Below are 15,911 nucleotides of genomic sequence, written 5' to 3'. Positions count from 1 at the left end.
TTTCTATCTCCAAACTTAGTCGAAAGAAATTTGGATACTTGAATTATTAAATAAAAAAATGTTGGTGATCCTCTGTTTATCAAGTTGCTTCACCAATCAGCATTTCAAGCGGAGAAGTTGGATGTTGGAGCAGTTTGATGGAATGACAAACTGACTATTTGTCCTCATGCCTGTCTGGGTTGGCCTATTAGAGCTGGAAATTTAATGGTAAAAATTTAAAAATTAATTAATTAATTAAAAAAAAAAACTTAAAACGTTGCTACTCTGTTGCTGCTGCTCTCGTAATCTGGTCACTGTCAGATCGGTTAGGTTAGGTTAGAGTAAATTACATATTTTTATGTCCACTTGGAACTTTTACCATATATATTCATGTGTTATTATTAGTTTATTGTAATTATTTTTTATATATAATTTAGGTGTTTGAGTTTTGTCATTAATTTTTGAAAAAAAAATGACTTCGTCTTATAAATTTAAAATATAATTTATGCATACTTTCTTATGCCGATCTCAAACTCGATAAATTTTAAAAATAAATAAATTTGAACATCATCATTGAGAGTTAAAAATTAACTCTGCACATGTCAAGTTAGTTACAACTCAAGCCAGCACACAAGGAACAACTTGGTCATGCTAAGCCGACAACGTCTACTTACGGGCACAGACTATCGACACTTCTGCTCTTCTCTAATCATATCCGAAAATGAACCTCTCTCACTCGCAAACTCAGCATAGCAGCAATGATGGTGCTCGATGGTTACCAGCCTCATCCTGCGGGTAAGTAAGAAGGCAAAGTCGGGAAATTCCTTTCAGACACGCTTGATTTCTGAAATATTAGATGGATGATCATCTTAACCCCTTGGTTTTGATAAATGAGTAGGCAATTTCGGTCGACTGGGAGTCTGATTCATCCATGAATCAAGATGATCGAGTGAAATAAGGAATTCCCCCTGCATTCCATGTATCGCAAAAGAAACACAAATGACAAACACATTACAAATTGCGGGCAACTTGATATTCTATTAGGTGTGTGACGTCCAACCGAGCACCACCTTATCATAACCTTCAACAATGGATTTCGATTGAAAGAATTCACAAACACAAAAGAAGAGAACTTTGATTGGTTGGGTCAGCGAGAAGATAGTAATTCAGACAGCAACTCTTCGACCAGCTCCTCCATCACCTCCCCACCAATCTCCTTGCTGAATTCACACACTTCCAACCACCTTGTTTGATCCAATCCCTTCCCGGCCACCTCTTCGTTCACCGACCGATCTACCACACTGCCATTGCAACTCAGCTCCCCCTTATCGCCTACCACACCTTTTCTAACAATCTTCCATACTTGCTCTGTCACTGCAGCATCACCATCTTCATAGAACTCATGGAATTGCTTTCGGTTCCACGGATATGCTGCAAACAGTGCAGATTGGTCGATGTCCAATAATGCAGCATTTACAGAGTCGAACAGCAACTTCCTGCTGGAACATCTCTTTCGACATTTCTCTTCCTTGTCTTCCATGTGGCACGACTTGTATAACAGAGATGGATTCAAAGGACTATCGATCGAATGCCACCCTTCATAAACCATCCTCTTTTTGCTGTCCAGTCTAGAGGACAATAACAAGTTCTGAAGAAAGACAAATTGATCATGCTCTTCATCTGCCTTCGTGAAAGTCATAAAAGAATTCAAGGACTTTGGTGACGCTAAATCAAAGCAAGAGGCACAATGTGATAATGAACGAGCCATGGATTCAATCGGTAGGGATCTAGACGTTGCTGCTTAATTAGATTGGCATCGTTAGTAACTTCCAGTAGAGTATATGCATCAATAGAAGTAGAATTAGATATGTGGTACTTACATGGACGTCTAACAATAGAACCTCCAGATGCTGGAGATATACCAATGTTTACATCGAATCGTAATTTTGCTTGTGAAACTGAACCGTTGTTAGACTTATCTTGTTCTTCCTCAAAATTTTCGATAGGGGCAACCTGCAAATCATGTACACCCCAATGTAGGAATCCAAAAGAATGATTTAGTAACCTATGATGAATTATTTATACGACACAAAGGAAGAAAAAAATTGAGGGGGATTTCATACCTCAGGAAACATCAAGATTTCAGTTGGTCTATCATATGGTCCATCAGAAGCACCTAGGATTTGTGGTGTGAAAGTAGCATTAAAAGATGATAAAACATCATCAACTGAACGAGCTATAGAATGCTTGTCTCCTCTTGGCCTTTTGCTTCTAGATAAGAAAAAACTTGAGATCTTATCCTTCACAGATAACCTCCCATTATTTGGCTTTTGAGCTACTTTTTGAACACTAGATTTAGAGATTGAGTAACTAGACATCCCTGCATTAAGTTGGGGAATTTCTTCAGTATATTCATCCTTGGGCCTAAGTTTTAACAAGAATTCGGAGAGTGCATTTGGGTCATATTCTGCATCAAACTTGGAATGAGTTAGCTCCTCATTGATTCCTTCTTTTGTCGACTCAGGAATAGCAAGCATCTCCCCTAGCATCCTTCTGGATCTCCTTACATGCCTTGGCTCCTGAAAATTGGCATTTGATGCCACCAAAGCTAGCCGCTCCGACAGCTTTTTCTTGGCTTCTATAATAAACGACGATTCAGGAGAATCAGATGTTTGATCAAAGGATGAGGCTGTTACTGGACTACCACTTCTGTCCCAAGAACGCTCTGTAGCTGAAGTTGCCATCTCAGAATGCCTTGTACTTTTAACCTCATAGTCCAAGTATGCAATTCCTGACTTGTTGAATGAGCTCTGATGGCCAATGTATACATTTGATAATACTGAGGACGATAAAGCTTCATCTTTTTTGCTTCTACCCTGGATTTCTTGTTCCTGATAACTTATCTTCTCAACTGCTTCTCTTGAACTTACTGATTCATCATCACAAGTCACATCTCCAATAGAACTATGTGTACCCATCAATGTTGGGAAATTGTTGGGAAGTATAGTCGTTGTGTCATAGGGTTTTCCAGGGCTTGGCTTCAGAACAACTATCCTTGTCGGTGAGGATAAAGCATTGCATCCAGGCTCAGAGAAACCAGTGCTCCAATGCCTATTTGCTTTCCCCACACTTTCATCAGAATCTGATAGCCGTCGTTTTTCCATCAATCTTTTAGCTTTCCTGTCCATGGTATTGGAAGGTTTCAGCACAGTAATACGAGTCATCTGAGAGGGTTGAGAAACGCTCTGTGGCTCCAAGACATGTTTTCTGAACATTGAGTTTGGTTCTTCCAGAAATTTAAGGAACAAATCTCTGTTCGAGTTCAAAACCTCTACTGCATCTTGGAACTCCTTAGACTCAAGGAACTTGCCATGAATGGCCAAGTTTTTTGCTTCTATGAACTTCTCCCGAACAAGGGCCATTCGTCGTTGATACAACTGTTCTTCAGACCAGGTATTCTTTAGCGGCTGTTCTACTTCATATATATCTCTACAATCTTCTTCACCTGCGAAAGAATGAACCTCACATGGCATAGAGTTGCCACCCTCCTGCCATTGGCATTGATGAAACTCTCCCACAAAACCAGTGCTTAAACAGTTCTTATTTCGAGCTTTCGCTTTCCTTCTCATTGAATTCTGCACTGCCATAGAATCAAGCCCCATTAGCCTCGCTACTACACCCGGTGCGATCAATCTAGATTCAGTATCACTACCAGTTTCCTGCGATACAAGCATATCAGTTGGGGTTTCACTCAAAATCTTATTTGGAGATCTACTCCACTCACAGCTTATTTGTAGTTAGATACAAATTAGAACAAGATAAAAACAAGCATCCAAGTTCCGAAGGATGCGATTGCTTACTTGTTCTCCTTCCATATCTTTGACAACTGGATAAATCGACCTCATTTACTGCATTAGATCCTATTCTTTACCAGCTGCAAGAAATTAATATATTGAGTATGAATGGCAGCTGGGGCATGAAAATTACAGTTCATCCGGATCAAGGTTTTCAATGCTAGAGATACAATAAGTAAACTACCGTCACGTAAATCTAATGATGAACTATATCTCAAAATAATTTCATCAAAATAGTAAAGAAGACGGATAGAACAATATCTGATGATGAAGCATAGTTTCGTAGCAGAATTCGAAGAATGAAACAAAAATCTGGCATTTAAAGCATTGAACTAGAAACAACCAAGGATTCTGCACCTACTGCAAGAACAACAGCGACAAAAATTGTTACCAAAGAAGAGATTGATCCCGCAAGAAGGGTGATCTTCAGCGGAAGAAAGATGGTGAATAACGAAGAAGGATGATGGAAAGTGAAGAGGATGAAGGAAGAGAGAACGCATTCACGAAAGAGAAAACAGACCAAAAAGGCATTATAGGCAGTTTGAAAGCAAACAGGAAGAACAGGAAGGCAGAACAGTGGCAGCGATTTCTCATTGAGAATTTTGTCTTCTTGTGAACAGGTTGCGAGACAAAAGTTTACAGAAAGATTCCCAGGAGAATCGCTCAAAACAGAATGCTCAGAGGCGATCCGAGCTCAAACATTATCCGAAACAGCAGAAAATTGAGCGGAACAAAAAAAAAAAAAAAGCGAAGGCTCACCCCTTTTGTAACAGCGGCCGAAGGAATCAGAAGAAATAGGATGGTTTCTACGGGCCGATCGATCGATCGATCAACCAAAGTATTTGCGAACAATGGCAACACATAAAAAAGTAGAAATTTCGCAAAATGCGGTCGCCGCCGAAAAATCTACGGAACGGAATGTTGCATTCCTGCTCCTAATGCGATCTTCGAGCTCCCACTATTGAGATCGGAGTCCAAAAGGGATAACGAAGCCAAGAGGCGAGTACGGATCGCAAACAAAGTTGAGTGAGAGAGAAAGACAGAAGGAAACAGAGAGCGATCACCGACCTTGCTCACGTCCGGCTATGCCGCCGCCTTAACCTTCGATGCTACTTCTGTCTCCGCTGCCAACCACTTCGCTTTCATTCTTCAGTCTCTCATTTTTGCGTGAAGTGGGCGAGCGAGAGAGGAGAGGAGATGGGAAGGGAAATGGATTGGTTTCACCACATTTTACCAAACTTCAATTTAATTTTATATATTCGATTTACATTTACAGAAAAGGAAAAAAGAAATGTGAATTGGGAGAGTCGGAGGAGATGACCTTCAGCGATTTCTTCGGCGATCTCGATCTCCTCCGCCGCCGACTTAGTTCTGATTTGCCTTTCGCCTCGCCCAACGCTCTCCGCCTCGATGCCGGCCGCTGCTTCCTTCCTTGAAGTCGGCCGATGCGGCTTCTTCCACCTCCCTCTCCCCCCACAGTGCCAAATACATCCCCCTTCGCCGCCCCTTGCAGTTGGGCGGTGGCGTCCTAATCCCATCTCTCCTGCTTCGCCTCCTCCCCTCCAGCCGCCTCCTCCCTTATCGTATTTCTGCGGGCCTGCGGCTTTCGTTCCTTTCCGCAAGGCCGTCGAGGTACTCTTCTCTCCCTTTTCCCATCAAGATTGTGTTTTTTCTGTCCCAATTTTGTCGGCGTATAGTTAAATTGCCTATCTGCAGGCGAAGGGTGCGGAGGCAGTGGTCGTGAAGCCGAAAGAGGAAGCGGGTGATCTTTGGCCTTGGCATCGGGCTGGGTGCTGGTGGAATTGTTCTGGCTGGCGGATGGATGTTCACTGTGGGGGGAGGCTGCTGCAGCCTTCCTTGCGGCCTTGAGTTGGTTCGAAGTTGGGGGATTGCCGCTGGGATGACGCCGCCACCAAGATATGTATCGAGAGTTTGCTCGCCTATTTATGCTCTCATGCCCATACTGACTCTGTAAGTTCACTGTTTTTCGATGTCGTTAAATTTTACACTTCAATCAGGACGGGCATTGTATGTTCCTGAGCTAGAGTTGCATAATGGATCAGAAAGGGTGGGGAAAGATGCTTCATGTTAGAACTATGCCATACAAATGGAGAAAGAAAGAATTCTTTTAGGCAAATTGGTTTACATAAATGGATATGTCAAACTCATGGTTCCATTGGCATATTCTTGCTCTTCTATATTGATCCCGTCGGGAAGCTGAGAAGAGTGGACCACCGGTGATGTGGTGTTAGTATTGATCGTGAGGAGACTTCGAGCTAGAAACCAGGAGGAGGGGGTGAACTGTCCCCGTCGCTGGAAGAATTTGCAAATAGATCGGACTTGTCCCGGCCTTGCACTCCGACGTTCTAGGCCGGTCCCAAAAATGTAGTAAGAAGTGGGTTAAATAGGAGATTAAGGAAACGTGTGAGAAATAAACGAGGGCCACATTCCTTGGCCCGGGGGCGTCCTCGGATAGATCGATGAGTTGGTCGTAACTGCTTAAGTCTGTCTTCGGTGATCTCTTGAATGAAGAAGATGAATGGTACAGGAGAATAGGAATCTCCTTTTCTCTAACCCCCCCTCCCTTTTCTTTCTTTTTTCCTTGCGTGCATGCAGGGCAAGACTTTTTATAGAAGGGTCATGTCAAGACAAAGAAATATCAGAGGGTCATGATACCTTTGTCTAGGTGTTAGAGGGTCATATTCAGACAAAAATGTCAGAGGTCATGTTACCTCTGTCTAAATGTCAATAGATGAGGCAAAAAGAGGGGTGATGCGCCCAGCAGTCTAATGGGGCTTTTAATGGATTGACTTAGTTCTGCTTTGCCAAGAAGATTGGTCAGTCGGATGCTCTGCTTAGCTAGAAAGACTGGTCGGTCGGATGCTCTAGCGGCCCTGGTCTGAGAAGGTCCTGGTCTGTCTGAACGACCCTATCTGAGCGGCTCTGTCTGGGGGACCTTGGTCTACTTTGATCTGAAAGAGATGGTCATTGGCCCTCCTTAGTCTCCCAATCAGTTTTGTCGATCAGATAAAGCAATAAGAAGGACAAATATGGTTCAACCAAAATAGTCACGTGCCTCATATCCCTTTTGATTCACATACAGTATTAAGTCCAAGGACATGACCCTCATTTAAAAGGGGCCATCTTCAGGCCCATTATTCGGGACAAACAGGTCCAATAGGTTCCTCTAAATCTAACGGCCCCAAAAGCCTACCTTCTGCCATTAATGCAACACATGGAGTTGTTAGAGGATGTATCTGCGTACAAATATGCAGCATGCACAATATGCCTTGACCATACTTATATGATTGATGCGACACTGTGTAAACATACCGATGTGATAGCTTGACTGGTTGTAGGATAATGCCTCATTAATGAGGAGATTGTGAGAGACATTATATAAGGGAGTCCCTCTCCGTTGGCACAAGTTCTTACTGTTCTTGTTGTTCTTGTGCTATCGTCGTTATTTGACTTGATCATCGGAGTGGCTCTGTGACTGCCCCAGGGACCCCCCGGCTCACCTTCTAACGATCTCTTTTCCCCTTTTTGCTATTGATCACTTGCACAGAATTGTTTGGAGTTCATAGCAAGGTGTTCATTGGAGTTCTTCAAGCTAGTCAACACCAGTGCCATCTCACCGGCCCTCCATCTCCCACCGCTTCTAGACGGGATCAATGTCAACGTTTTTTTTTTTCTTTTTTTCCATTATTATTCAATACTTCACAGAAAATTTGTTTCATATTCGCTTAATGAATATCATTGGATGTTAAATTCTGTCTTCTTCAGTTTAATGGCCTGGATCCATTATGAATGCTAGAGAAACTTATTATATGCTCACTAAGTATGGAGGCATAGGATTTATCAATGAGATATATAGAAAAATCTAGGTATGGAGCTTATAGTTCATCCAGTCGTTAGTTTTAAACATCATCATACAGAACTAATGCTTTAACTTTTGGATACACTGTAAAAATTAAACTGAGGTGTGGAAATCTGTAAATGTTCCTTGCTTTAAGCTGGATGCCACTCATTTTCTCTGAGCTATGCAAGGTGAAATCTAGTCAATTAAACCTGCTTTCTCTGTGAATTTTAACCATTTGGCTGCAGACCTCGTTATACTCAACGTATTGAGTCATTAGCTTTACGAGCTGTGGTTTTTATTTTTCACATCACAGACATTCCAAGTTATTTTTGTAATTGCCTTAAGTTTGTATTTTCTTGATACTTTGCATATTTGGACTTGTAGCAACCTCGATATCTATTAGCAGCATAATTGCAGCAGACACCTTGGCTTTTTAAGGTGGAATGGTAAGTCTTTTTCTCATTAGATTTATACAGGTTTCGAAACACATTTGTGCCAAAGTGGTCACTGCATTCTATTTTATTAGAAGTTTTCAAATTGCTGCTATATATTTAAACATGTGTAGTGTGAATTTTATTCATGCATCGAGTAACTTAACTGGAGAGTAGCTCTCTCTGAATGTCGATGTCATACTACTTTTTAGATAACTATTTCTCTAATTTCTTTGGTGACTAAGCTAAGTATAGTTTCTCCAACCTCTTCTTCCATTCTGTCCGATAGCATTGAAGACATATAAAGTCTTCACTAAAATTGATCTCTTATGAAGTTAAAGAAAATAGAAACCGCCAATTGGTATTCTTGTAATAGATCCAAAATTTGCATGCCTCTTGGATTTCCTGATCATTCACTCTCTTAACCATTATATTAGGTTATGCATGCTTAATTATTAAGCTGTTCACTCAATATTTACCTAGAGGACACCTTTTTTTCTTATGTTATTGAAAATCTCTATTATTATGAACTAAAACTCAAGGGTATATCATTTCCCTTAGGTTGTTCCTTTATGAACAAATTCATACTAACTTTCCTCCCTCTTCTTTTCCATGTTGTAGGATGCAAAGGTCTTTTAACATAAGTGTGTTTTTTAGTATGTTCATTCTGAAATGTGTTATTGTTAGACATGCATGATATAGTGATGCAGGAATTATATGGTGGGGAAGTTGGACAACAAGGAAATAGAAAGAAACTTAGGAGATATACTGTTGGGACACTTCGGGAGCTAGAGGGGGAGTGATTAGCTCCGTTCTCTTGGTCGATGAGTTGTTGCAACGGAAAACACTCAAGCAAATGCTAACGCTAAGGATTTACATGGTATCCACCTCAAATGAGGTGACTAATCCAAGGATCCGGCCCTCTCTCACACATCCACTATCAAAACACTCCTCGTAAACACTCTAGAGGTGGAGAAACCACGTACAAGACTCCAATACAATAAGAAGAAAAAATAAGCTAATACAAACAAATCTTACAAAATTTACAACATTGAAACTCCTTCTTGCTTGTCCACCTCTTGATCAATTTGGAAATGCAACATCTTCAAGAAATCTGGTGGTGAGTTGGAGAGAATCGTTGAAGAGAGTGGGACAGGAGAGTTACTGAAACAGTGCTTACGTCCACCTTTTTCTTCGGCTCTTCGGATGCTTTAATCGATTAAGAATCTCCTTAATCAACTACCACGTCAGCAACCTGTATAACGGCTATTTTTCTGAAGTTTAATCATTTACCCTAATCGATTACGCATGCCTAATCGACTAGCTTGATCGATTAGGCATTCTTCTGTTTGTGCGATCACGACCCGTAAGCGATTAAGCAACCCTGCTTAATCGCTTACCAAAGCTTCTGTGTATTTGCGAATTCCTGACTTAAACGATCAAGTTGATTGCTTATCGGGCTTAAGCAATTAGGGTAATCGCTTAAGCTATGGTAATCGATTAGCCTAATCGATTATCTAACTTTCAAACCTAAGTTTAGGTTTCCTCTACCCAACATCCGGTCAACCATGACTTGTTGGGACTCCTCATTGTCTAGCATCGGTCAACCTTGACCTGCTGGAACTTCTTCACCAAGTGTCTAGTCAACCCTTTGATTCAGTTGGACTTTTCTCCTTATGCCAAGTGTCCGGTCACTCCTTTGACCCACTTGGATTTTTTCTCCTTATGCCAAGTGTCCAATCAGCCTTGACTTCCAATCACCAAGTGTCGGGTCAACCATTGACTCACTTGGACTTTCAACTGCCTGGTTTTACTCACCAGGACTTCCTCACTACCTACCTTCACTCACTAGAGCTTTTCATCTAGCTTCACTCACCAGAATTTTCCAGCTGCCTAACTTGGCTTTCATCTGCCAGACTTCACTCACCGAGACTTCTCACCTGACTTCACTCACTAGGATTTTCCAACTGCATAGTTCACTCATTGGGACTTCTTACCTGACTTCACTCACTAGGATTTTTCAACTATCTAACTTCACTCACTAGGGTTTTTCATCTGTCCGGCTTCACTCACCGGCTCTTCCCAAATGTCAGTCAATCTTGACTTACTTGACTCTTCTCACAAACGGACGATTACACCTACAATCTTCATATATTGTCAAATATCAAAACTCAAACATCATGATTCAAGCTTGAGTCAACTCAAGCTTAGTCAAATTGGTCAACTTTGACCTAGGAAAATTGCACCAACAAATTCAACTTCACAAAACGAGCATTAAAAGAAAATATACAACTCTTCTCAATATTCTTCTTAATCCAAAAATCCTCCCCAACTCCTTTACATAAAAACTATTTAAAGATTTAAATTAAATGTAATAATAAAGTGCTTTAGTTTTTCTAAGTGTTGGCACAATTTCCCCAGCTTTTGACTTAACTCCTAAGCATTTTTTACAACAACTCTCAAGCCTTTGTAATTTACTAGCAGTCTTTTCAACTCCCCAACCTTTTGACTCCATTGCCTAGCCACTAGTGATCTTCCCTATATCATCCTCCCTACGCGAGAAAGAACTCGACTCAAAGTTCAGCTCATTTTCTCCATGATAAGGAGTCAAATCGTGAACATTGAACGTTGGATGAGTATGCACGTGTGATGGGAGCTCGACCTTGTAGGCATTTGTATTTATATTCTTCAAAAGTCACATGGTCCAATCTTCTTTTCTTTGATCTTGTTGTAGGTTCCGGCACGAAATCTCTCTTTCTTCAAATAAACCCAGACAAGATCATTTTCATTGAAAATCTGAATTCTTCTATGGGTATTTGCAACTTCTTCATAGGATTTATTACTTTCATGTAGCTTCTTTTAAACCTCTTCTTGGACCCTTGTCATTGTTCTTGCAAAATCTTCAGCCGCCTTACTAAGGGTAGGAACATCAACAAAGTTCAGATAGTAACGAGGATTGCTCTCATACATTATTTCAAAAGCAGTTTTTCTTGTAGAGTGATTCACAACAGAATTATAAGAAAACTCAACTTTAGAAAGGACGGTATCCCATTGCTTTGGCCTTTTTGAAGCACAGCTTCGAAGTAAGTTTCCCAATGCGCGATTCACAATCTCAATTTATCCATCCATTTCAAGATGGTATGCACTACTATAAAGTAGTTTAGTACCCAATCTCTGCCACAAACTTCTTCAAAAATGACTAAGGAATTTTGAGTCACAATCTGACGTAATAGTCTTGGGATTTCATGGAGTTTGATGACTTCTTTAAAATACAAATAAGCAATATATGAAGCATCCATGGTCTTCTTTCAAGGAATAAAATGCATCTTTTTTGAAAAGCGATCCACCACCACAAAGTTAGAATCAATACCTCGTGTCTTTTGCAACCCAACAACAAAGTCCATGCTAACAGCTTCCCAAGGAGGATCAGGAATAGGTAAGGGAGTATAAGCACCCAAGTTTTGGTTTTGTCCCTTGCAAGTTTGGCATATTCGGCACCTTTTCATGAATTTCACAATATCTCGATAAACTATAGGCCAAAAAATACTTCTTGTTATAAGAGCATCTCCAATGCAAGGTTTTTAAAGAGGTTTGTAAAATGAAAAAGCTAAATAAAAAAGTTCTAACAATTGTGGATGTAAGATTTGAAGTTTGTTGTTAAAGAACAGGAGTGAAATTTCACAGCTGCTTTTTTATGTTGAAATTGATGTAACATGCATGTAGTCATGCAATTATATATTATAAAATGGAGCACACAAAAATCATTTAAAGCTCTAACTATTGGAGATGTTTCAATAGATTTTTAGAATGAGTAAATCTTGTTGGCTAGAATCTGGCCAACTAGAATTCTCTATCGTCTAATCATAATACATGCATGTACATGCATGTAATTAATATATGCATATGATATTACTAAAATACCCTTGTACATGCATGCATGCATGAATTCTAGCTGGCCAGATTCTGGCCATTTAGCATTACCCTTTTAGAATATTGATGTGGCATGATGTGACATATTGAGATCATAAAAAAAGCTTTTGTAAAACTCTTAACTATTGGAGATGCCCTAAGCAGCCAAGTCTTATCTCATCCAAAATGTCCACCAAGCCCTCCACCATGAAGTTCTCTTATGATATGATCTCTTAGAGAACATTTGGGAATGCATAAACGCGCTCCCTTAAAAAGAAAGTCATATGTAGCAATTAATCGTCGTGTACTTCCTCTTTGCACTTTTGGTAAATGATCTAGAAATCAATATCATCTTCATATCCACGATGATGCAGGGCAGATAGCTAATGGCTAGGGAATGGAGTCAAAGATTGGGGAATTGAAAAGGCTGCTAGTAAATTACAAAGGCTTGGGAGTTGAAGTCAAAAATGCTTGGGAGTTAAGTCAAAAGCTGGGGAAATTGTGCCAACGCTTAGAAAAACTAAAGCACTTTATTATTGCATTTAACTTAAGTCTTTAAATAGTTTGTATGCAAAGGAGTTGGGGAGGATTTTTGGATTAAGAAGAATATTGAGAATAGAGTTGTCTATTTTCTTTTCATGCTCGTTTTGTGAAATTGAATTAGCATATCTCCTAAGTTTCTTTCTATTTCCTTGTTGTCCTACTTCCCCACCATATAATAATGCAATTTTCTGTAATTTCTAGGCATTTGGCCAGATACCGCTTACAGGTATTAGTCCAAAGAAGATCTTATTGCTGGTTTAATTAGCTGCACCACGACTTCTGTCATATGGTCACGGATTTGATGCCGGCCTACAACATCATTAAGGTACTTAACTAATTGTTTTGTGACATTCACTAATGTTCTTGAGACCTACATTTATACTTCCACTGGAACACTCTTCTAGACACAAATGCAGCGGTCTCTGTTTGTTTCGGTTTTGATGTGTTTTCGTGAAAGATCCTTGTAGCTGTGGGATATCTCAGATTAATTTGACATGATCATACAACAATTTTGTGGCATATCTCATAGTTAATTGACATGAGCTTACTTGTACTCTTCATCTGTCCTACTCTATACCTGTTGTCAGATATCGACACTTAAAATGGCACTCTAACTGTATTCAATTATTCTATTAATTGCATGCAAAAATATTTTAAAATAGTCATGTCAGGCACTAGTACAAGAATCTGAGTAACATAAGACATGATATTCAGCTAAGCTACTTGCAATAAATCTGTGGATGGCATGAGAGAAAAGAAGAGAGTAATTACTGAGTATACGCAACAGTAGTGTTTTTTCACGATTGTGAAGTACATTCGCGTGAATGGTTGAAGACTTGAAGGATCAAAAGGAACTACAGAATTGAGTAATCTTGAAACAAATCTGAAATCATTAAGATAGAAAATAGATCTAAATGAAAGGCCAAATGGCCCAAATGGTGCTATGAATTTACAGATTAGTCTCTGGCACCATGTGTTGGCATACGCCACCATAGCGCCGATATTATATTGTTCTGAAGACCGAAAGTTTGGCTTGAAATGAACTGGGGAGCTTACTTTCATTTATGTTACTCCCAGTAATTCTTGTGTTTTAAATCTCAAATAGTTAGGAGTCAGGATACTTGCTTCTTGTGTCACTGCAATTCGAATCTCTTATAGTCTTATGCTTCAAACTGTATGTGTCTCGATTGATTGACTGTGAATTTGAAGCATCAATATGAAACACAACCTCTATTGCCTCTTCCAATGTGCCACATCATACAGCTAAGCTCTGTAATATTTTACATTTCTTCGACCTAAAATGTTTCCTATATTCCACGCAGGAGGCATCCTTGACAGGTTGGACGGCCACGTGTTCACCAGCGCACTCTGTTACTCATTCGTCGATCGGACTTCTGCTTTTCGGAGTTTGAACGATTGCTGAATCTATAGATAAAATGCAACTAATCATTCGCCAGAAGATGTTCTAAGAATGAAAAGGAAGCAAACACCATGAGATGTTACTGCTGAAGGCAAATCTCTAACTCAATTTGTGTATTCTTTTGGTTTTAGGCAAAAGGAGAAGACATTGCTACAAAGGCCAGTTCTCTATTTTAACTCTTGTCAAACTTAGTGGCTTATGACCTTTAAGATACTCACTATGTTCTTTTTAATGTATCGAAACGTGCCAGTGTTAATTATTTTTATTAATCTTGAAGTAAATTTTACTTTGATTTATTCTGTTATATACATCAAGCTGTTACTCTAATAAAAGTTAATTTGAAGTTAGCACTCCTAATGAAAAGAGAAGAACCACAAAGTCAATATAAGAAAATTAGATATAACACACATACAAATACTTAACTTATAATATTAGATATGAGCTAACTCAATATAATAGACAAAACTTTTAAAAAATATATTAATTTTTTTAACTATATAAATAAGAATTAATTTATTTACTAAGTTATATCAATTTTATATATTACTCTTAAATTAATACAAATGTTTATAATATTGATTTATATGATTTGACTTATCATTTCTAACTCTAAATTTTGAAGAAAGCTTAATCCTAAAGTTATTTCTCCCCCTTTTAATGGCCTTTTTCTCAATTGTAGCAAAATTTGTAGCAATAGCCTTTTTCTCAAATGGTGGCAAGAGCAATGGCCTTTTTCTCAAATGGTGGCAAGAGGTGCTTTGTTAGCTCTCAGTGTCCCCGTCAATGGGCCTTCAGGCCAACACGAAAAAGGTAAATCATGAGTAACTATTAATCTTAGGCAATTGAATAAGACATGACGGAGTGCATACACCCAGCTACTAGTCAAGATTTAACCTCCAGATCTCATGGTGACAACACCATTATGCACTAACCAATTGTCCATCCCGTGAGGACAATATTATGGCCTTTTTTTCTCAAGGCAAGAGGACAAGTAGTCAATGGTGATAATCAAATGTGCAAGAGCTATGCCACTTACATAACATAGCTAGGTCAAAAATCTCAATTGGACCTAATCAACATAAGTTTCTAACGAAAGGAGAGGGCAACAAATACTACTTTAATTAATTATAACAACACGACGACTAACATACAATTCTCCGCGACACTCTCGGTGTGAGGTGGCTGAGCTTAAAAGCAACATGATGATGGGGTTTAGGGTTTGGCTCCCCATGCTGTCTGGCTCATGGAGAGTAAGCATGAACCAGTGGAGTCAGAAGCACTGTCTCCTTTACTTTACTTAATCAATTCCACCACTTCAAATTATTACAGATGCTCTTCATCCTCATCATGTGTTTCCCTTCACAAGTAACATAAATCTTTGTGTACTACATCATCCACCTTTATGTGTACAATTATTGGCCTTTGCCTTCCACAGATATAATGAATGAATTCCCAACAAAATAATTACAAGAAAAAATAATAAGGACCTACGTATAGTAATACACAAATATGCTAAACAATTATATTTTATAAGCTGTTTTTTGCCCTACTCATGAGTTCTACTTCCTCATGAGTTCTACTTCTGTTCGCGATCGATGTTTGGCGAATATGTAGGGCTCCAAAGTCAATAGAATATACCCTCAAAGAATATTAATCATATCATTGTATGTGTAGTGTATGTGTTGGTGTATGTATATGTTCTACGTGTTTAATTTTTAGAACGACTAAAATATATATATCGGGATATTTAATTTAGATGATGAATTTTTCAATAGTTAAGCATGTTTGTGTACTTGTCACTTAGATATCTTGAAAAGAAAAAAAAAAGAGACTAATTAATCCAACTATAAACACTTAAGTCGATTGCTTAGCTCTAGCTTATGAATGAATGTCCAAAAAGAACTTAATTAATT

The 15,911-nt window shown here is 39.1% G+C and overlaps 1 protein-coding gene and 1 long non-coding RNA gene across 3 annotated transcripts; one reads left to right on the top strand and one right to left on the bottom strand.

Moving 5' to 3' along the window:
- Positions 1–553: 553 nt before the first annotated feature.
- Positions 554–5,904, bottom strand: LOC122025378. Of its 2 annotated transcripts, none has more exons than XM_042584186.1 (5): positions 5,155–5,904; positions 3,840–3,913; positions 2,103–3,698; positions 1,860–1,992; positions 554–1,776 (listed from the first exon to the last, which is right to left on the bottom strand). In XM_042584186.1, the coding sequence occupies exons 2-5, from the start codon at positions 3,882–3,884 to the stop codon at positions 1,127–1,129; spliced, it is 2,424 nt and encodes an 807-aa protein (XP_042440120.1). In that variant the 5' UTR covers positions 3,885–3,913; positions 5,155–5,904; the 3' UTR covers positions 554–1,126. The 2 variants fall into 2 exon arrangements, with proteins under 2 accessions (XP_042440120.1, XP_042440119.1); XM_042584185.1 differs by lacking the exon at positions 5,155–5,904 and adding an exon at positions 4,902–5,038.
- On the top strand, positions 5,324–14,235 carry LOC122025379. The gene is made up of 4 exons (XR_006123681.1): positions 5,324–5,465; positions 5,550–5,804; positions 12,780–12,903; positions 13,901–14,235. It is a non-coding gene; the product is annotated as an uncharacterized LOC122025379 (long non-coding RNA).
- Positions 14,236–15,911: the final 1,676 nt, after the last annotated feature.

Source organism: Zingiber officinale, chromosome 9B, assembly GCF_018446385.1.
Source record: "Zingiber officinale cultivar Zhangliang chromosome 9B, Zo_v1.1, whole genome shotgun sequence".
NCBI classification, from domain to species: Eukaryota; Viridiplantae; Streptophyta; class Magnoliopsida; order Zingiberales; family Zingiberaceae; genus Zingiber; species Zingiber officinale.
The sequence above is the reverse complement of the archived record's forward strand: the minus strand, read 5'-3'. Positions and strand labels throughout refer to the sequence as shown.

What these genes read in the sequence shown, in the direction of transcription:
- LOC122025378 (XM_042584186.1), bottom strand. Translation starts at nt 3,884, where the DNA reads ATGAGGTCGATTTATCCAGTTGTCAAAGATATGGAAGGAGAACAA. An exon ending in AAGATATGGAAGGAGAACAA is followed by an intron (nt 3,699 to 3,839) that starts GTAAGCAATCGC and finishes CTTGTATCGCAG; the next exon opens with GAAACTGGTAGTGATACTGA. An exon ending in TTCTATTGTTAGACGTCCAT is followed by an intron (nt 1,777 to 1,859) that starts GTAAGTACCACA and finishes CTAATTAAGCAG; the next exon opens with CAACGTCTAGATCCCTACCG.